The 21,889-nt window shown below is 39.7% G+C and overlaps 3 protein-coding genes across 10 annotated transcripts in view; 2 read left to right on the top strand and 1 right to left on the bottom strand.

Moving 5' to 3' along the window:
- The window catches only part of lsp1a (lymphocyte specific protein 1 a), a 28,601-nt gene extending 22,733 nt beyond the window's left edge, over positions 1-5,868 (top strand). For all 3 annotated transcript variants that reach the window (XM_036575849.1, XM_036575851.1, XM_036575848.1), the window contains one exon: positions 5,015-5,868. In XM_036575849.1, the coding sequence (XP_036431742.1) occupies positions 5,015-5,040 (26 nt within the window). In that variant the 3' untranslated portion in view covers positions 5,041-5,868. The remainder of the gene's footprint in view (positions 1-5,014) is intronic.
- Positions 117-8,123, bottom strand: prr33 (proline rich 33). The gene is made up of 3 exons (XM_036575852.1): positions 7,900-8,123; positions 7,426-7,475; positions 117-4,840 (listed from the first exon to the last, which is right to left on the bottom strand). The coding sequence occupies exon 3, from the start codon at positions 4,823-4,825 to the stop codon at positions 2,153-2,155; it is 2,673 nt and encodes an 890-aa protein (XP_036431745.1). The 5' UTR covers positions 4,826-4,840; positions 7,426-7,475; positions 7,900-8,123; the 3' UTR covers positions 117-2,152.
- Positions 8,124-9,434: 1,311 nt separating this feature from the next.
- tnnt3a (troponin T type 3a (skeletal, fast)) lies at positions 9,435-21,112 on the top strand. Of its 6 annotated transcripts, XM_036575842.1 has the most exons (15): positions 9,464-9,516; positions 11,501-11,540; positions 12,261-12,271; positions 13,037-13,048; positions 14,090-14,266; positions 15,497-15,514; positions 16,464-16,482; positions 16,668-16,713; positions 16,833-16,949; positions 17,057-17,134; positions 17,287-17,400; positions 18,094-18,203; positions 18,299-18,389; positions 18,565-18,605; positions 20,808-21,112. In XM_036575842.1, the coding sequence occupies exons 2-15, from the start codon at positions 11,521-11,523 to the stop codon at positions 20,842-20,844; spliced, it is 891 nt and encodes a 296-aa protein (XP_036431735.1). In that variant the 5' UTR covers positions 9,464-9,516; positions 11,501-11,520; the 3' UTR covers positions 20,845-21,112. The 6 variants fall into 6 exon arrangements, with proteins under 6 accessions (XP_036431736.1, XP_036431738.1, XP_036431740.1 ...); XM_036575843.1 differs by lacking the exon at positions 13,037-13,048 and having other exon boundaries at positions 9,435-9,516; XM_036575844.1 differs by lacking the exon at positions 15,497-15,514.
- Positions 21,113-21,889: the final 777 nt, after the last annotated feature.

Genomic DNA, 21,889 nt, shown 5'->3' with positions numbered 1-21,889 from the left:
AAAATAATTTAATACTACAGTATATATGAATGAATGTGCAGAATGATTGTACAAATTGTATATGTATTTGAATATTTAATAAAATATTTGACTTTGAATAACCAGAGTGAACCCTCTCCAAATCAAGCGTTTTTATTAAAAAAATAAATATAAAACAACATCTAGTATAAGGCACCTTAAAATGCAAAGCATTATACACATCACTGCCCATACAGAGGACGTGTACCCAGACTGACATACATGCAAAAAAAAAAGGCCAAGCTTAAAACATATGGTACAGACAATTAATCAGTGGCAGACTTTAACATAGTCTGAAACATCTTACCCAAAAATTTTAGCCATGCACAAGAGTTGACAGTCAGTATCCGCTGCTGTGTTGTACAACCACCCACATTATTTTTCCAGTTAAGCAGAACGCTGTGGCTTTTATATTCCACTTTAGAGTTCAGGCAGTGAAAGCTGCCTGTCAACACTTCAGGCATGCAGCTTCATCCAGACATGCTCCAGTCACCAATGCCTCATTGCATTGTCTGTGTTCTCACATGAGGCTTGTGGCGGATTCAGAAGCTCTGAGTACTTACTGTGCATGTCTCTTCCATACTGATTTTTTCTCTGATTTCCAAGTCTACTTTATATCACAGTCACCCCATCTCACCTCATCCCACCCATCTACCCACCTACAACTTTCGCTTACCCTGTCAAACCTGTTCCTTCACTCAACACACTATCAGAGCTTTGTCCCTCAGTACCCCTTACTGGCATCGTCTTAAAAAGCAGAAAATAAAAACAGAAAAGAAAAAGAAAAAGAAAAGGGCAGGTTTGATATCATGCCCTTCACTTTCATAAGCACCATGTTGAATACTCAGCATTAAACTAGATTAATTGAGCTTTCCAAGATGCCTGAAATTCACACTTCCATTATGCATTTACGCTATAAAAATCTCAACCTCCCTTCCATCTACATGGCATGAATTTTACAGTGTAATTCTTATGGCTAGCTTAAGCCATAAGAGTACTGCATAAGTAGGTTCGTAATTCTGTCACATCAGTTCCCATTGGCAGTGGGTACAAAAAAAAGAAGATATGAATGCGTAATCAATGCATTCTTTAATCACAAAGAGATGTCTATCTGAAAGGCCCACGTCTTGTATTCCTCTCTGCTAAACTAATATGCCTTACAATATATCAGAGAGACTGGCAGTGAAGTGAAACAATATTATGCCGATCATTCAAATTCCTCAGCGTGTTTCATACAAATAACATTTATTTTGCTATTTAGTAACTTCAAGGTAACTGAACCTAGATAAAGAGAACTGTACACTATTACTGAAAAAATACAACATCCTTGTCCATTTAACATCTGTTCTTCAGCTACACATCAGTGGCTTTCTTAGCAGTGAACCCTCTGGCGGTTCTGTTAAAGTCTTTTGGTTCTTCATCTTTATTTTTGCGGCCTATGAGACCCATCTCAAACACTGTTGCAATCTTTGTCACTGGTCGTGAGGCTGCCTCTCTCAGTTTTCTGGCATCAAATCGAGGGCTGTAAAGGAGAACTGGAAGACGATGGGCAAATGCTGGAATTTCTTGTGGTGTATTCAGCTGACACTCTTCTTTCTTTTGCTCCTCGGTTTTGCTGGCTTCGATCTGTTGCATGATACTCTCTTTGGTAGAAAACATTTGGAAGAGGACAGCATCCCACATTTTTGCAGCCCTGGCACCCTCTTTACCTTCTTGGCTCTGAGATGTTTCACTTATCTTATCTGCCTCTTGGCCCTGTTTTTTCTGCTCACTGGGTTTCTGAGCAGTGGCATCAGGGACATCTTTTTTCAGCTCTGGCTCAGGCTCAGGAAACTTGGGCTCCTCTACCTCCACCACCATGTGTTTCTTGAGGCGAGACCAGCCACTGAGCTTTGACTTCATACCTTTTGGCTTCTGAATCACCTTCAGGAGAGGCTCTGCGGTTGGGAGGGAGCCATTGTCCGCCTTCTCTTCCACTGCAGGCTTGGTCTCCTGTAGGGTACTCTCTTTAGCTTCTGCTTTCTCAGGTTTCGCTTTGTCCTTCTGGTCATCCGTTGGCTTGACCAGAGGCTTATCTTCTGTCTTCTTAGTTGAAATTTTTTCAGAAGCCATTGTTACGGAAGATTTTTGCTCTTTAATCCTCTCTAACAAAGACTTCTGCTGTATTGATGGCTTCTTTGACACTTTGTTTATTGTTGTAGTAACTGCAGCTTCTGCTGGAGTTGGTTTTCGAGATTTTAGCCACGTCTGCATTTTGGTCAGGTGTTGTAGCTTTTGCAGATGGTGTTGTTGGCTTAGTTTCAGGTTTAGTAGTTTCCACCACAGAGTCAGGGGGCGGTCTTTTTGGTTTAGGAGGGCTGTAAGTTGGAGTCCTGACTCTCTGTGTCACAGGAACAGTGGTAACTGCCTTTGGTGATTCTGAAGGTGGTGTGTCAACTTTAGACACCACAATGGTTGGAATAGTAACTACAGGAACTCCAGAGACTTTTTCCTTTGTTTCCTTTGTTTCTGATGTAGGTATCTTAGATGTGTCTTGCACAGGTTTTAGCTTTGTCTGCACTGGTGGTGTTGGCTCTGAGACTTCTGAAGATGGGGCAACTGGGGTTCTATTGTCAAGAGCAGCATCTGTGGATGGTGGTACTTTACCCACAGGTGTTTTTGATGCCTCTGTCTCCTTAGGCGTTGTTTTAGGCCTAGCTGCCTCTTTCAAAGTAGATTGTTCTGTCGCTTTACTCTGTGCATTTTGTATACGTTCTTGTGGTTCCTGTTCTGGAGCTTTAGATACCACAGTGGATGGTGATAGGGATCTAGATATACCAAAAGCAGGTGTATAACTTTGTATTCCCCCATGGGCGACATATTCAGCAGGAGTTAATCCATAATATGTTGATTTGGATTTTGACGTTGGTGTTCTAGGTCTTTGACCTGCAAATGGAGGTACTCTTGGTCTCTGATGCCCTGGTGAAGATATTACTGGTTTTGAAAACTCATGAACTGATGTTTTGGGTGACTGATACCCAGCTGTAGGGGCTACAGGTTTAGGACTTTCATGTACAGGTGCTTTTGGGCTTTGGGATCCTGAGGTCTCTGTAAACTTTGGAGCATCTTGTATTAGGATCTGTGGTTTAGATAATTCATGTTCTCTGACGATTTCAGAAGACATTTTATCTACTGAAATCTCAGATGGTTTCACCTGAACCTCCCCATTTTGTATAGCTTCTGAAAGACCATTTTCCTTTGGTTTCTCTTTTTCTTTAGGAATTTCATCACTTGGCCCCAGTAAACTTGAGGTTGGTGTTTTGGATCTTCTGCCCTCCATATGCACAGGGGAAACAGCAAATAAAAGTGGATTAGCTCTTGAAATTTCTATGATGGGTGTCCTAGAAGGTGACACATGATATGATGGTGTCTTGGGGCGTCCTGTGGGAGTTTTTGATGGTGAAAAATCTAATGTTGGTGTCCGTGCTCTTGTCAGGGTTCTACCTCTCTTTGCGTCAGTCAATAATGATGCATCACTTTTTATCTCAGATGTTGGGGTAGTGCCTCTCTTAATTTCCAGTGTTGGGGTTGTGCCTCTTTTGATTTCAGATGTAGGCGTTGTACCCCTTTTGATTTCAGATGTAGGTGTTGTACCCCTTTTGATTTCAGATGTAGGCGTTGTACCCCTTTTGATTTCAGATGTAGGTGTTGTACCCCTTTTGATTTCAGATGTAGGTGTTGTCCCCCTTTTGATTTCAAATGTAGGTGTCGGACCCCTTTTGATTTCAAATGTAGGTGTCGGACCCCTTTTGATTTCAGAGGTAGGTGTCGGACCCCTCTTGATTTCAGATGTAGGCGTTGCACCCCTCTTGACTTCAGAGGTAGGGGTGGGACCCCTCTTGATCTCAAATGTAGGTGTTGTCCCCCTTCTGATTTCTCTGGTTGGTGTTCTATCTCTCTTCAGCTCTGATGTTGGTGTCACAATCCTTCTAACCTCAAATGTTGGTGTGGGACCTCGCTTCACCTCAGAAAGTATTTTTACTGGTGTTTTACTCCTGTCTAGTGTTGGTGATGATGCATAATAAGAAGTTTTTAAACCTGCAGTCTTCGAAGTGTAATTTGTAATTTGTGGAACATCAAACATAGGTTTTGAAGGTTTTATCCCATCTAAAGCAGTTGGTTGAGGACTTGCAGCTGTAGAGGTAATGAAAGTTGGTGTAAGACTTGAGTTGGTCACCAGCACAACATTGTTTGTGTGCTGAACTGCTGCAGAAACTGCTGCACCTAGTTTTGAGTCCACAGGTCTGACTATCTCAGTCATGGTAGTTATAGCTGTTACAGATGTAACAGTAACAGATGTTGCAGCATAGGAGGGAACTGGATGAGGTGGTGTTGTGTAAGAGAATAGTGGGGCCACATGTTGCGGTGTAGTAAGGCCTGGAGTAACATAGGGCTGTGGAGAGAACCTTGCTGGTTTGCCGTAAGCGAAACCTTGATGATGAGGGTAAGGGGATGCTGAATGCTGATACAGTGGCCTGATGTTGAAACGTGGGTGCAATGTACCTCCATAGATGGGTGTCTCTGGTGTCTTGGGTGGAGTTGAATGGTCACTGTGCTCCAGGTCAGGACTGGCCTCATTTACGGGAGAGAGGCTGGAGCGGAAAGGGACTGGTGTCTGCGAGGCCTGTGAGGCAGCTTTTTTCTTGGCAGTTTTCTTAAGTATTTTCTGCAGCCGGACATTTTCCTTTCCAGGTTTAGGGAGCAGAGGCGGTGGGTACTGCTGGGAAAGCAGGCCTGCTTGGGCAACACTGCCAATATTTACAGCCATGGAAATGTCGGCCCCCTAAAACGAACAGGCAAAGCATATTAGCATATGCTCCATACTGGTCTGAAATCAGAAATCTGAAAGCATATTTTAAAAAACAGGACATATTTTAGAAAATGTGAAAAGCCTCATTAGAAACACTGTATGGTGAAAAGCTCTGGAATTAATATTTTACATTTCCTCCTTTTTTAGGGGACCTGTGCCACAGTGACCTGTAAGGCGCTGCTTCATGCTAACATATGTTTATTTGGATGCTTTACTGACAGGTATCAAATTCACATGCATAAATGCAACAGACAAGCAGCACATTTTGGTTTGGAAGCAATGATTGTTTTATCATATGAATCGCATATGTAATTGTATTAGTATGTCATAAAGCACATGATGGTTATTTCACTTTTTCTCACTTGTCTTTGTTTAATTTTATTCTGCTATGTTTTTCAGACCACTACATCAGATTACAAAGCATTTTTTTTTTGTTTGGTTGTTTTATCTTGTTTAATCTTGTTTTATCTGTCTCATTATTTGTAATGATTCAATGATTCAAATTAGATTATTCAAAACTGAAAAATCTGTTGCAAAGCCTTTGTCATGCTGATGTAAATAGGATGTCAGAAATAAAAAGATCTTTGTAATTTTTTGAGCTGGTCCAGATCCCAAAGCTACAGTTAGACTAAGGTTTAGAGTACAACACATTCAGCCATTGTATATCTGATTCAGAGAGCATAATAGGGCTGTTCAATTAGCTTTTTAAATACACCCGTAAAAGAATACCAATTAGCTAACAAAGTGCAGTTATAATTACAAGCTCTCTGACAAAAAAGCAGACACAACACTGGAGTTAGTCCATCTCACCATTTATGATATTTATGGTAAACATCTATGAGTGATGAGCATATTTTGAGCCACCGGCCTACACAAGCTAGAGAAAATCATAACATGGTTACATTTTCCTTTAAAATATATATATTTTGAGTGTTTTAATCGAAGGTCTTTTCTGTTGTACTGGTCTTTGTTTAATAAATTTTACATTTTTATTATGAAAACCCTGTTTGCTGTTGTTATTACTGTACAATACTATAGACTAACCTTTCAGTTATTTCGGAGGCAAATTTTGTCTGGCAATGCATAATGAGGTCCTTCAGTTCAGTGTGAGTTCAGTTTAACCTCAAGTCCATAACTCATTTATGGTGATTATTCCAAGCAGCTGTCTTGTGTAATAGTAGTTGGGGTAAACGAAAGAGCCCAGTAAAGTTTATGGCACCTCTCTTTGCAGTGAGCCAAATCAATTTTAATGCTGGATATCTTCTTGGCCTAATTTTAGGCTGAAAGCAAATGCAAGACAGACACACCTGCTCCTAGTTTTATTTATTTTGGGTCCTCGTTTTCATCTCACTATAAATTAATACCCCAGTGCTTATAGTGTGGAATAGTTGCAGATCAGACCACAGGACACTTTGAACCTGAGAGTGTGTCAATTATAATGTAAATCATATACAGTTTGCAAATAATAGAATTTAAAACTATTCACATAAGGCCATCGCTGCAATTCATTCTGTACACTGTCAGAAAAATGGATACTGGACAGGTATAGAGTTTTGTCCTCTAAGGTACAAACAACGTAAATGTATCCCTAAAGGTACAACATGGCCTGTAAGGTCCAATTGTGAACCTTAAATGAATTGTAAAGGTACACTACATCAGGTTCCCAGGGGAAAGAGGCATATTTGTACCTTTTCTGATCTTATCCTTTTTAAATAGTAAAATAAAATATAAGCCTGAGGTCAAGACGGCTCTGCGTGACGTCAACTTAAAAACAAGTTGCAATGGAATACGACACATATATCCCTAACTAAAGGTACTGAAGATGTGCCCCAATGACCGTATTTGTACTCGAAAAGTTAGAGTTTCTGAGAGTGTATAGAATTAAAGGACATGTTGATTTGCTATTAAACTGGAATCCTGCACAGGCTGAGTGCTGACAAAGAGATTAAATGGATTTGAATTTGATTTGTGCTATTTCCTGAAAAAGAATAAAAAAGCATAAAACAAGAAGCTTTAGATACCAAAAAAGTGTTTCTCATTTAATGTACTTGCTCATTTCTTAATATTAAATCTTCAAAATTGCAAGCAAATGGAATCATTAGTGAACAATTGGACAAAAATTCTTTTATCCTCTTCTGTATTAAAAAATAAATCTTCTTTAATTGTGGACAAATGGAAGTCTCCGTGCCAGCAAAATGCTCCCATAACTCTGGTTCAAAAGTAGGCCAGTCATAAGAGTTTTAAAGGAGCCTTACTGCCACAGAAACTGAACCTGTTGCCTGACACATGACACATGAGAAGGGGTCATCCTTTTAAGGCCCGGGAAGGTTAGGCATTTTGGAATAACACCAGCACACAAGTTCAAAAGAGGAAAGCGTAAGAATAGCCAGGCAGTAGATTCAGGCCCTGCACAATGACTGCGTCTTAGCAAACACCTTTGGAAAAATAAACAAACCAACACAATAACAGCAAACATGCCAACAAAGCAGTTTTTTATTTATATCTACTTATGTCACATGTGACACCACTCAAAAATAGAAACATGCACGACAACTTACCAAGAGATGATTTTAACAGATGACAGATGGCTCACTTCAGACAGAGTCCCCTTTAAATATAAATAAACAAATTAAATCAGACAACACAAGCAAGCACAATATCCATCACACATAAGTAGTCATGGGGGAAACTAAGCCAAACGATACATTTAGAGCAGAAAATCCATTTAGTCACATCTTTCATTGCCAGTAATGTCATCTGGTTTGCATGAGCTGGATTAAACACCAGTCTTCTGGACCACCATCTACAGTACTAATTCCAATAATAGCGGTTTAATGCTGCACCCTCAGAAAATATCATTTATATCATCCAAAGAGCTGTCAAAGCAGCACGCTACAACAGAAACAGGCTGAGGGGCTGGCCACAACACCTGTTGCAAGACCACAAGACCACTCAGCGACGGTGACATCAACACACTGACATGCGCTCTTCCAGATAAAAAAAAAGCCAAAACTGGTTTGGGTTTATTTTACCTGTGTTTCTGCTGCTTAGGGGCGACCGGCTGCTGCCTGCTTCTCCCAGCCTGGAGTGTCAGAACAAGAGGCTCATGTTGAGCTCAGCTAGTCCTTTCCTCCAAATGGAAGGTACAGGCTCCATAGCAGTCCAAAAATAAAACCAGAGCCCTTTACTTAGAATGTGAGCGGCGAGTGGTGATGTGCACAGGGACCGCCAGCAAGGCAGGAGGTGTCCAGAGCACCTTCCATAAACCCCCACCCTCCCCTCCTCCACTTGCCTCAAGTCACCAAAGGCCAGACCCCAAGCTTCAGAGACTAAAAGAACACTGCCATCTGCAGGACAGTACTGGTAGTTGCCTCCGTAGGCTGCGGCCAAGACTAAATAGAACCTGACACCAAAGGCAGGGTGTGAAAAGAGTATGATATCACTGAACATGCCTACTTACTAAGTGGACATTAAGAGACTCCCCTAATTAACCTCATGGGGTGCGTTTCCTTAAGACAGTTATATCAAAATAGCACTGTTAACTTCACTTTTCACTTGTTCATCCACATGTAGTTTTAGGCAAAAGAACCAAAGAGAAAGCCTATTTTTGAATGCAGATAAGCTTCAAATGAAAATATCACATGGAAATGAGATATGGTCTTTGTCGTTATTTGAGGACAGTTCAAAACGTGCACTGTATCTTTACAGTGTTTGTACAGTAATGTGTTTCATTAATCATCTTAATTCAGAGTAGTCATGTAATAACTCTACTGTTTGGTTGAACGTACTTTAAATAGGCTAAAATTCATACAGGTGGAGCTTTTTCCCCTCCAATGTGCAAGAAATGACATCTGACAACATATTTTTGAGGCAACTTCGGAGAATGTGTCATATTCCTGTGCTGTTATTTGAGTACATTTAAATGTCTTTAACCTTACGTTATTTGCACACTATAAAACACACGGGTTGCACGGCATTACAACATTATATCAATCGTTACTCTACTCTTTGGATGAGCTTTAAAATTAAATAGGCAAGATTTTGTACACCCAAGTTCGATAACTGAAGAACATCATTACAAAAACTTATTTTTGAGGCTACTAAACTTCCAATAATATCTGACATGTTCCTTTGTTGTCATATGAGTATACTTCACAACAGCTGACAAGTCGCCTGAATTTATATGAGCTTAGATGAGTTATGTAACACCCCTTGTGGTATGAAGTTTGGCCACTGTCTTTGGGCACATGCCATCTGTGCATTTACAATCTCTTTCCTTCAGGAAACACCCAATGCAGCTACCCTGCTGGTGCCTGATGCCTCCATGTTTTAAATGCCTCTCCCACTCACTCTCAGATGTGTGCCTCATTTTGCTTGCCTAATGCAATAGCAAATATAGCGATGCTGTCTCCATTCCAAACTTGTGCCTCCTCTACATTCCCTCAATCCATCCATCTCCTTATTCAGTGCCCGGGCCAGGACCTGGACCTGGCCTCCTTTGCCCTGCCCACCGAGCGCTCTCAGCCAATGGGAGGCCTTCGCAGATCAAGTGTCACTATAACAGAAGGACTTATTCGGCCCTGGATGTTTGCAGAACTTTACAGCCAGTCTCCGCCACCAGGGAGCTCACTTCTTTCAGCTTTTCTCAGGTAAGACAGTGAGAGGAGATAGAGAGAGAGAAAGAGAGTGGTAATGGGAGAGAGAGAGAGGATGACAGTGCGTGTGCATGAGAGAGTAAATGGAGAACAGGGCATCCACCTGTATTTCAGTGGAATATACATGTGCAAAAAGCACTGCCACAGTCATGCTTTAAAACAGAGGATAGTTCACAGTACCACTGAGGTGAGGGGAGCACCTGACACTAGAGCAAAAGATCTCAGAGGTTCTCCAAAATGTTCTGGTCAATAGTACGTAGAGTATCAGCCTGTTTGTTAAGTAATGTGCAGGGGTTGTATGTATGCTGGTTAAATAAGACAAGTGGTAGCCTAGGAGTTGCTAATCTGTACACTGTGCTGTCAGTTGCTGATTTATAAAGCTAAAAAAGGAGGTGGTACCCTAAGGTGACATTCTGTTGCCCTAAGGTCACCGAGACTAAAAGTGAGTGAGTAAATGTGAATGTGTGTGAGCGCGCATATGCTAATTTGGAGGATTGGTGGTGGTAGCTGTTGTAACAGCTACTGGTGTTGATTGATTAAGCAGTGTAAATCACTTTGGTCTGAGTTCAGGCAGGTCACTGGTGCTGGTTTCAGTTAGATTTCTCATCGCTTGTGGCACCACAGTCCTGCAAATTGCTCAGTGCTGCTTACAACTCGCCAGCGTCACTGACATCCTAGACTTGTTTGATGGTGGTTGTTAAGCTTGTCACAAGGGCCTCTGAGCTTATCAGAGTACACTTGTTGAATATCTTTGGAGCTTTTCTGTAAACCGTTTCAGCAGGTGAAAATTAAAAAGCCATTTTATTTTAGAACAAAACAGTGATCATATGGTAAACATATAGTAAACACCATCAAAACAGGAAAATGACAAACTGCAGAAGATGCCTTATCAGTCACACTGCATTAATACATTTTGTGTGACCCTGTATGGCTAAGGCATCCAATAGTTTTGAGAAACCAATTTCACTTCACTGTGTAAACAGCTAAGTAATTTGCTTAATAGTCTCTTGTTTTGGAATTGAAATTCTAACTGAAATTTACATTGTGACATGACAGAAAGTTCAGCTTAAATTCTATAAAACTTGCAAAAATGTCTCTGTGTTTGTTATGACCAGATAAGGCAATGAAGTTAGTGTTACAGATACTATTCCAAGAGAAAGAACTTGATCTTGAAGGTGGAAACTGGATCCTGAGTAATGTCAGGAAGACACTTGCAGCTGTTTAGGAGGGAATACTTATATTCAAGAAGCCCCAATGAGTGTCTCAGTCCATAAGAATATTTGTGATTCATTTTTATCAAAATCTACCACATATCGCAAGGTTGAATTTTGTCGTTGGTTATGCAAAAATGTACACATCAAAAGAATTATCTAAATAACCAACACGAAACATGAAATACAGGAAAAATAATAGGAAATACTGGATACAATACTGAAAATAATAATATTTCCAAAACATACTTCAGACTTTACTCCATTAAATTAAGTATGCTGATGGAAAGCACTTAACCTCTGACCTTTATAGTGGAATCTGGAAAGCTCATTAATCTGCCGGACTGAGTCAAAAAAGAACATGCTGTAAAACCATGTGTGGGGCCTTCTCACTTACAGCTCAGCACAGCTTGAATTTCAGGAAATTTATATGGCTATTAATCTGGCTGACTGTCTTTCTTAGCCAACATTGAAACCCATGGAATCATTTGAATGTGTACTGCAAGTTATAACACTCCAAATTTCCTTGTGTTCATTCCTATGCTGCTATATGGTGGCCATTTGGATGGACTCTTAGCTCAAAAGAGCAGACTACCGTTAGTGGTACAGGGCGGGGTCTATTTGGTATTGGGAAGAGACCTTTTTTGGCTCCAAGTTCTGTTACAAGGAAGCTATATATATAGCCTGGGTATCTGCCAGTAGGCTATGAGGTAGACTATGTGTGGTTTTGCCAAAGAGATCTAATCTATTTTTTTTTTCTTTTTCAGTCCCAAAGTCCACTATCATCATGTCTGACACAGAGGAAGTGTAAGATCTTTCACCTCACAAAATCCACTTCATTGTAGACTGTGCAAAAGGCTTACCTAACAGCAAAGTTAATAGTTATAGATAATTCCAGTATGGCTGCTCCAGAATTGTAGTCATAGACATGACCACAATGCTTTAATAACATTTTGACATTAAAAAAAACACAAACTATACATACATTACAGTTTAAAAGGTTGGAATCACGGTTCAAAATCACTGTTTCTCAATCATATACAACAAATCTGGACGCAGACATGTGTATAAAATGATTCTAATATACTAGTTGGACACTAGGAAGCTGTAAATAAAAATTAAGACATTTTAGAGGAGTCCAGAATAGTGAACAGAGCCATGGCAGATTCCAAAATGACTAATGAAGTTATAATTAAATTAATCCAGAAATCATCCTATTTCAAAAGTGGAGATAAAATGTTTTTTTCGATTACAATATAATATTTTTTATTTAATAAGTTATTGTTCAAATAATATGTGAAATATTGAATATAACATTCAAGAATACTTTTTATCCAAGAATAGTTTGTAACATTTAAATCCACATTCTATACTGTATTATTGTTTAATAATACAACAATAACCGTTGATGCATAGAGTGATTCCAAACTTTTGAACAGTTTTTGAACAGTACATGTGCGTCTTCATGATAAATGTACCACTGGGCTAAATATTCCAGTAACTGATTAATTTTTTTTTTTTCTCCAGTGAGCAACAGGGTGAGTACTGCCACTTTTAATGTGATACTAACTATATTACTGTATAGTTATTTAAATTGGGTTTTAACAATTATAACAGTTATTGTCATTCAGTTCAAATGTTTTAACTATAAAAAATCTGTCTGTATCAATTTTGTCCTGTATTCCTCCTTGTGGAATGCACACTGTGTAGATGAATTCAGTCATGAATATTTAAATACAAACTTAAATCTATTCAATTAAAAAAATCTACCACACCATACCACAAGTGCAAACTAAAGTTAATTTTGTCTGAATATTATTACTGGATGAATGGTGCTTCTGTACTGTTGAATGAATAAGGAATGAATCATTCCTTACTTATGCATGGTTGCAGCTACTGTTGCCAGCAGAACCTGACAATTAAGAATTAGCTCAAGAATCATGACAGTGTCTCTACACCCCATCTAAACAGTAAACCACTTCACTTCAGAACACTGAATATACAATATAAATTAATCTGTTTGCAACAGTTTCTGCAACTTTGTATTGTTAAATACGCTCTGCATCCTCCATGGCTGCATAAAGTCACAGAAATGTGGTTTTCATTAAACTGACTCAATTGGATGTTTTTTGGTACCACCAACAAAAGGCATGTAAATTGGCAGGCCACTTTATCAGCTATGGAGGACTGTGTATAACACTGCATGACCCCAAGCTGTACACAGATCAGTGATTTGGGCACAGCTGGGCACATGTGATTATTGTGCTGATCTACTGCTTTCTTTTTCCAAATTAAAAATGAAGTCGGCGATGAAGGTAAAACACAATATTAGATGGCATTTTATTGCCATCAGTACTAATTCTCTAATGTTGCATTTATACACAGAATACTTCTCTATGTATTCAGTGATTTTTTTTACTACTTGAGATGCTGTATAAATAGTTTTGCATGTTCTTGACCTTATTATTCCTTCTTTGCTCTTTGTGTCAACCCATTAGCTTTCATTCATGGACTCATAAATCATGCAAAACTTTCCATTCATATCATCATCTAGCTTACTCACTTTATCATTATCATTCATCCATTTGAATAGAAAACCCATACACTTAGACTTGGTTGTGTTGTTAAAAAAAGTCATTATTCTTCCATGTAGCTTGACTAAAAATAAGCTCAGCCTTGTGTTGTAGGTTAGGTTGCGCAGGAAATAATTATTATTATTATTTAGCTTAACTAAATAATAAGCTAAAATCTATTTTCAGCTATTTTAATTGTGAAACTTGCTAGACAAACAAAAATCATAATGACAGAGATTTTCAAATGCTCTACTAAACCAACACCACAGCCACTCACTGACCAAAAGACCAAGCTGCAGCACATTATTAACAGTAACAATATCTGTTACAGTAGCATCTGTAAAAAACACTGGCATTAAATCAACAAACTGAAGTGATTTCTAGGTCCATATTTCTATATCATCAATCATCTTATACAGTGGTTCTCAAACCGGTCCCCAGGAAGCCCCACATTATTCAGATTTTTGCCTCCCACTTAACTATCACATAGGTATAGAGCAAAAATGTGGACTGGAGGTCTCTATGACTTGTTTGAGCACTACTGAACAAATCTATGCTATTATTCCTGCATTTACCACCAACACCTCTGCACCATGTACTACATTTCCCTTGATCGTGCCACCTGGTGGTCTTTGCGTTCCTTGCATTCCATTATCAACCAGTTGGCCATTCCCAAGTCTTTATCTAAAACCCAATAACCCCACTACTACCTTTTCCTGCATCTACTAACCTCTCTCACCATAACCCTCCTCTCCTCAACCCCACTTCCTGGCACGTATATAGTCGAAGAGATAGTAGATGTAGAGGTGGCGCCTGAGGCAGCCCCAGCCCCAGAACCAGAACCAGAGCCTGAGGCTGAGCCTGAGCCTGAGCCTGAGCCTGAACCAGAGCCAGAGCCAGAACCTGAGCCAGTAGCTCCAGAACCAGAACCCGAGCCAGAACCTGAGCCTGTGGTGGAAGGTATGTGGCATGGAATATTCTCTCATCCTTCTCCATAAAGCAGCGGTGCGCTCCATCCCATTACATGCTAGTTACAGTGGACTAATCAAGATACCCCTTAACCCACCTTCCATGATCATACATAACCTCCTCTTCTTCTGGCTATCGGAGCCTTCAAGGGACTCTCAGAGTGCTATATCGTGTACTATTGCCACCCCATATACGCTTACTCTGTCCAACACAGCTGCCAGACCCTGCCTGCCTCCTCACTGCCATAGTCATATGCTAAGCCTCTACATGCTTGAGTGTGGTAGATAAAGACCATTATTACTTGTGCACAAACAATGATAAGTGCTGCCAGAGTCTTTTGTCATGCATTGGCTGAAGAAGTCATGTTCATCAGAATGCCAGTGAATGACAACCCGATGAAACTGAATGAGGTTACAGCTGTCTAGTTAACTGTTAATGAATTATGTGCACACTCAATCAGTCACATAAATCATAGTTCATTCATATTCTGTTCTGCTCCTCATCCTTATATGGGGTGATATAAATGATTTAGTAGATTTAGCAGGTACTGTAGTTTACATTACTTTAATATAATTCATATAATGTTAATTTATCACCCCATTTAAGGACTCGCATGTCAATCACAAAAAGAAAAAAGGTTATAAAAAAGCTACTTTGATTGGAACGCATATAGATTGAAGAGCGTGTAGCATTAATTTACAGTCGTAAGAAGTTTGAAATGACATGTTTTGTTGTTTTTCTAAGTGAAGATATGTTAACACATTCACTACATGAAACAAACTTAACTATGGCATTTTTCTGCACAATTTCTATTTATTTGCTTTTGCACAATATGTTGAATTTAGCAAATGAACAGTACTTATTCATTAAAATGTGCAGAAGTGTGTTCTCTGTAGAGGACGTGTTATTTTCACTTTAAATTATCAACAAAACATGTAACTTGACTGGGACAACCCAAACTTTTGCATACGACTGTAGATCTAAACCCATCAAAGTATCTTTAAAGTGCTTCCAATTCCTTTCTAGTACACTCTAAAAAGCAAACTAAATTAATGTTATAAAAATGAGGCTATATTTTAACAACACAGGCAGAATTGTACTGCATGTCATGTTTAATAATATCACCTTAAGATTTATAATGTAAATTGATGAATACACAGCTGTACTGCTGATGCTAATATTGTCTATTCTGCTTTTGCTTTCACCGCTTGCTGCATGCAGAGGTCATTGAAGAGGAAGGTATGTTGATTACATATGTATCCCAACTTTTTTTATGTTGAAAGGACTTTGTTGTCCCTTGTCTCAGCTGCCTGTAGTCTCCCTCTGTTGGAGAATGTATGCACTACGGTTCCTCCCAGTCAAACATTCTTTTGGAGCAAGAAGCACTGCTACAATTGGCCATAATCTACAGAGATATAAACATATAGTTGTATTACAATTTGAAAAGAAAAGTAGATAGAAGTTGGAAAAAAAGTAAAAAGATGTAAAAAGATATAAAATATGGTTGTGTCCTAAAGTTAAAAGACTTGAAGAAAAGGGTGAAAGAATATTACATGCTAACAACCACTAACCCGTCATCCAACCATGCTGCGCCACTCAACTCTGCATGGCATGCACCAACAACTGACCAACTTATTTCAAGAGGGAGGACCAAATGCTAACTCTGCCACCAGGCAAGGGCATCATTTTGGAGAAGTCCAAAATGGACACACATTGACTGGTGTGGGGATTAGGCCACTTTAGACTTCAAGACCTGGCTCATTTAGTGGTCAAGGCAAATTACAGTTGGCAAATTTTTACTCCAGTAAGCACAACAATAGCATACCTGCAAACATGTATGTGATAGTGAGAATGGGCTTTTATTTTGAAGTAAATACCTTAAAATGTTGTCTGATTGTCAAAACTCTTGTTGCATTTGATGTAATGTCTGTGTATTAATGTGTGTCTTAAGCTTGAAAGATTTAGACTTTTATTTGACATGACCTATTATCATTTTTTTTCTTCTGTCTTCCTAATCTTTTTATCATCACAACAATACTCATTCTGTGAAACATTTACTCATCTGTTAAGCAGTTTACTACCAGCATTTGAATTTTGGTTTGATATACCACTTTTCTACATATACTACCATGTGTGGATTTCTAACCCAGTAATGTGTACTTGTCCCCTCTTCATTCTTAATCTACAGAGGAGAAGCCAAAGTTCAAGTAAGTAATCGCCTTCACATTCTGCTTTATTGCAAACGCCACATACACAGTTTGACTATATGTGTTTGTTAAACTTGGTTCTGGATTTTACACAGGGATTCACAATATATATGTATTGACAACTCATCTGATTGCATGGTTGTTTTACCTGCCATCATTAATATATTTTTTCCTTGTCACCAAAGGCCATCCGCACCCAGGATCCCTGAGGGTGACAAAGTGGACTTTGATGTAAGCAATGGCAGAACTAAGAGAGCTACTTTTTAACCGAACATTCATGCTGGTAACATTTGAACTGTATGAATGAACAGATGAAGTTCAGTGTATTTGTCTGTATTTCGACCTCACAGGACATCCAGAAGAAGCGTCAGAACAAGGATCTCCTGGAGCTGCAGGCCCTGATCGATGCTCACTTCGAGCTCAGGAAGAAGGAGGAGGAGGAGCTCATCGCCCTCAAGGAGAGGATTGTGAGTGACCGTGAATGAAGAGTGGAGGCACTTAGATCTGCGTGGGGAGGAGAATGGCAGGCCAGATGCAGAAGCAGTAAAGCGTGGTTGTGTTTAATATGTTGCAGGAGAAGCGCAGGGCTGGGAGAGCAGAGCAGCAGAGGATCATGGCTGAGAAGGAAAAAGAGCGCCAGGCGAGACGTGAGGTGCGTGTGCTCACCAGTATTTACCCTCAAGAGAGTGAAGACTTTTGACTCTTATTTTCCACACTGAAAGTCTGTACCACTTATTCCACTTTTCAAATTTATCATCAATTTCTATCCAACACACTTACACTGAGTCTTGGTGGCTTTAACAGGAGGAGAGGCTGAGAAAGGAAGAGGCTGATGCTAAGAAGAAGGCGGATGAGGAAGCCAAGAAGAAGTCTGCCCTGTCTAGCATGGGCTCCCAATACAGCAGCTACCTGCAGAAGGTGAGTTTTGTTCTGTTTTGTGATTAGACATATACAAAAACAAGGTATATCACAACATTGAACACATAAGATTTTTGTTAACACGTAACATTGATTCATTTTAGAGCGTTCTAATAATTAGTTAAAATCTGTAAAGTAGAGCAGCATCATCATAACAGAATCATTTCATACATTTGTCTGCAACATTATTTTATTTTATTGAAAACAGTGATTCCAAACTTTTTAAATATTATAATACTGTAATTATGGCTGGGCAAAAAATATATTGTTATCATGATAAATTATATCACAATGCAATATGCTTTTCTGAACATATCATACATATCATCAGTACTTGTAGAATACTGACCAACTTCATGTTTCATTATAAAGAGAGCAAAATAATTCCCATTTAACTGGATGTAGTGCAACACAGTGTGCAAAATATTGTACAAAAATCACTATACTCTGTACACTGTACTGTGTTTTATAGGCTTTTTTAAAATGTCTACTACCTGTTCCAACTGATCAAAAGTCTGAAAAACAAATATTGTGACATATTGTGTATGATATTGTGATATTTTTTTAAATATCATGATATGATATATAGGCACATGCCTACTTGTGGCATATAACACTATCAATTGTCTTTAAGCTGGGAGGCTACTAACACTACAACAAAATCTTACCTTGGGGTATAACTCTGTGCTCCAGGCTGACTCCAAGAGAGGCAAGAAACAGACAGAGAGAGAGAAGAAGAAAAAGATCCTGGCCGAGAGGCGCAAGCCACTCAACATTGACCACCTCAACGAGGATAAGCTGAGGTAAGCAGCACTCCAGTCATTACGAGACTTACCCAGCAGATGGGGGTAGAGTGTTGCTTGACCACACTGACTTGGGTCACTGTCCTGTGCCTCAGGGAAAAGGCCAAGGAACTTCACGAATGGTTGAAGACCCTGGAGTCTGAGAAGTTTGATCACATGGAGAGACTGAAGAGACAGAAGTATGAGGTAAGCAAGTCAAATATTAAGGCAATTTTTTTCATATCGTCCCCAACGTCAGTGACGCCAGATCAAAACATATGGAAACAAGTGTGTTTTTTCTTTTGTTCTCATGATGTCCTGTTTACAACCTTTACCTCTGAGATACTGAGATACATGTAAACACAACTTCAATCTCCTTCAGGTTACAACACTGCGTAAGAGAGTGGAGGAGCTGAGTAAATTGTAAGTTGTTACAGGTTCAGTAGGAGGCAGGGCGCCCCCTGCTGTGCATGGTATGTGTCTGCCTGCAGAGTACAGTCACAGGGCAGAAGCTCCAGAGAGGAACGGGTGATTTACACAGAGGGACACAATTAATCTTTTTTTTTTCCTTCTTGTAAAATATAGCAGCATGCAAAATAACACAATTAATTATATAGGAAGCTTTTGTATGAAATTCTCTGGTACTTTAGTAAGGTGACTGACTTTAACAACAGCAAAGGTAACAGGTAATCAAGACAGTCTTGAAAGCAATTGATGTAACAGAAGACAAATAGGTTCTCCTCCAGAGCTAACACTCTCGGGAATACAGTATGGACTGCTTTTGAGTGTAATAAGTAAGTAAAAACCACAAATAGACAGTAATTAACCAGAGTTCATGAGACTTCAGTGTTTTATCTAGGGATGCACAATGATATTGGAATCAAATTGGGATCGACAGGTAATCTAAAAAAAAATTAGACAGATGTTTAAATTTGACCGATATTTAAATCGATATTTGATAACATATTTATTGCACTTTGTAGGAGCAGAATATTTTGGCAGTACTGGATTACTGGGATGAAATGTCAGCATTTTATTTATTTTACAACATTTGTAACCCTAGAAATATATGTTACATTTATCTGTAACACTAATCCAGGAACATTTTATTTCCCAATTTCTACATTTTGTAAATGTTTATGTATCCGCATTAGTGTCAGCATCGGCAGATATGTACATGAAAAATATCACATATCAACATCAATCCACAATTCCCATATTGGTGCATCCCTAGTTTGGTCCTTCTAATCCACCAGGCCTTGGCCAGAGAGCTTCACTTACCAAGGTGAGACCCGGGTCGCACTCCGCAAATGCCTCCATGTTTGTTAAGAAGTGTTGATGTGTTGTTTTCAGGTCATCTCTCTCAGAAACCGCATTGATGAACTACAGAAACAGTAAGTTCAGTAAAGTGACATCTGTGCTTCTTCATAGTCTCATCTCATCCCATCCCATCTCATTACATTTTGATCACAGACTGCTTGCAAATGTAATGTTTTTGTAAAGCCATCACCACCCCTAGAACATCTACCATTGACCCATCATACATCATTCATGATATGCATGGCATAAAAACTTTTTTTCCAGTTTTATATAGCCTATATGTTTAAAAAGGTTCATTCAGCATAGTAGCTTTTGAGGCCACAGTAAGATGTCACACCCAAAATGTGGTCACAGATTTCTTCCAGTCTCTGAGTCAATAGTTATACTTCTATTACCTGGTTTAACGCACAAAGGTAAGTGATGCCTGTTCGTGATTTGGATTGGGCATGTAGCATGAAGCCTAATCCAGAGTTTTAATCTAGACTTTGAGGACCCCCAGCCAGTCCACATTTTCATTTGTTCCAGAGGCAAATGCACCTCAGCCTGGTAGTTAAAGGAAAGATTTACTGAAAAATAAACTGACACAATTTCCCCCTTAGCCCAAATGCAGCTGATCAGCCAGGACATGTTTGGTGTCCAAAGTTTGCTTTCTTAGTTGCAGTGGAGCTATGAGGCTATTGTAGTTAAAAAGTAATGGAAGTCTATGTCACCCAAAATCCTTTTTTTCCATTAGCCTCGTAGCTCCACTGCAATAAGCAAAATCTAGATACAAATCAAGTTTTGGCTGATCAACTACATTCAGAGTATGTGAAAAACTGAGTCAATCAGATTTTTTGATTATTCTTTTAGAGCAGTGGTCACCATCCCCTCCTGGAGATCTACTTTCCAGCAGAGTTTAGTTCCACCCTGTATCTAACATGCTGCCTTCTTTACCCAACACTGATGCATCTGATCCAGCCAATCGAGGACTTCTGAAAAAGTTAGTTAGCTGACACAGGTGTGGCAGACTGTAGCTAGAACTAGACTCTGTAGAGGCAGATCTTTACCACCGATGGCCTCTGCCTTTGCTTAAAGGCTCAGGTGCGTTAGGAAAAGAAACACAACAAAAAAGTGGACTAGCTGGGACCCCCATGGTCCAGGGACTTCAAAAGCCCCTGGACCTGGATGTGAACATCGTGCATTCAAGTCTTCCTAAACGAACGTACCACTTGGGAACACAGCAGCCTCGCGTATGAGGCTAAGTGCTTACAGGCTGTAGAAGCAGATTGTCTCACATGGCTGTCCCCGACTCTTGTCCCATTACAGCAGCAAGAAAGGAGCCGCAGCTCGCCGCAGAAAGTAAGCGCCCACCTCCACGGCCCACGGCACGGAGACGATTCCCAAGCCGCAGTGTTATCGCCATATTTACTAGCCGTAGATCTGCTCAGTGCTCTGCAGGTCTCTGTACCTGCTCGTTGGCAGAGATCCACACTCACGCTTTCTCGTCTGGGACTGCTGTTTGGTTCTCATTTCCTTTTTTCCATGTAAATAAAGTGTTACCCATAAAGCCTTTGTCAGTAGGTCTGTTGTTATTTAGCCCGAGCATCAATAAAGTGTTTTTAGCCCTGTCATTCACGCTTATTTTCTCACCTTCATCACAGAGACTTACAGATAAACTGTGCTATTTTCTTCTCCGTCGGTATGCTAACAAGCCCCGCCTCCTTCACCGGGATTGGCTGTGAGTAGCCTCTCTCTTGTCTCACGCCCTGGGACTGGTTATGAATTAGTAACCGATGTCAGCCGAGGGGGCGGGGCTTGTCTGGACACAGGTGGGGAAAATAACGGAATATCAGTGACAGATGATATAAATCACACTGCAGTAGGCTGGAAAAAAGAGCCTCACGTGGAGCGGTTTCACTGAGGTTTAGTAAGGATCATTGGTCCCATGATGACCCAGAAGACACATTAAGCTATATTATCAGCGGACTGCTGTGACTGAGAGTATGAACTACATGCAGGTCTTAGGGCAGGGGGCGGGGCTTTCCAGGAGATTGGCACCTTGCTGACTGTATGCCACTGCTGGTCTATCCTCAGATCACCCAGACAATTGTTCTGCATAAGGTCTAACTAGGATTTAATCTCCTCAGGTTTTGAATGCACATAGCCATTTACTTTGGAAAATAGAATAAACTAAGACAATTCTTACAAACAATTAAGAGAAATAAATGAATGGCTAAGTCTAATATAAAACGATTTTGTTGAAAATGTTGCTGCTGACATTGTGTCAGATTGGTTACAGCTGTATAACCCGCGGTATTTATGACATTGCTGTTAAAATTATTTACTAAACTAATTTATAAGGGATAACAAAAGAAAAAAAATTATAAATTGGACTGTGAGAGGAAAAT

This window comes from Colossoma macropomum, unplaced genomic scaffold, assembly GCF_904425465.1.
Source record: "Colossoma macropomum unplaced genomic scaffold, Colossoma_macropomum, whole genome shotgun sequence".
Classification (NCBI taxonomy): Eukaryota; Metazoa; Chordata; class Actinopteri; order Characiformes; family Serrasalmidae; genus Colossoma; species Colossoma macropomum.
Note: the sequence above shows the minus strand (reverse complement) of the source record. Positions and strands in the feature narration are given on the sequence as shown.

Bases quoted from the DNA above. Each gene is read 5' to 3' on its own strand.
- prr33 (XM_036575852.1), bottom strand. From the start codon at position 4,825: ATGGCTGTAAATATTGGCAGTGTTGCCCAAGCAGGCCTGCTTTCCCAG.
- tnnt3a (XM_036575842.1), top strand. From the start codon at position 11,521: ATGTCTGACACAGAGGAAGT. The intron at 17,135-17,286 runs GTGCGTGTGCTC...TGGCTTTAACAG, and splicing joins AGCGCCAGGCGAGACGTGAG to GAGGAGAGGCTGAGAAAGGA. The intron at 17,401-18,093 runs GTGAGTTTTGTT...TCTGTGCTCCAG, and splicing joins ACAGCAGCTACCTGCAGAAG to GCTGACTCCAAGAGAGGCAA.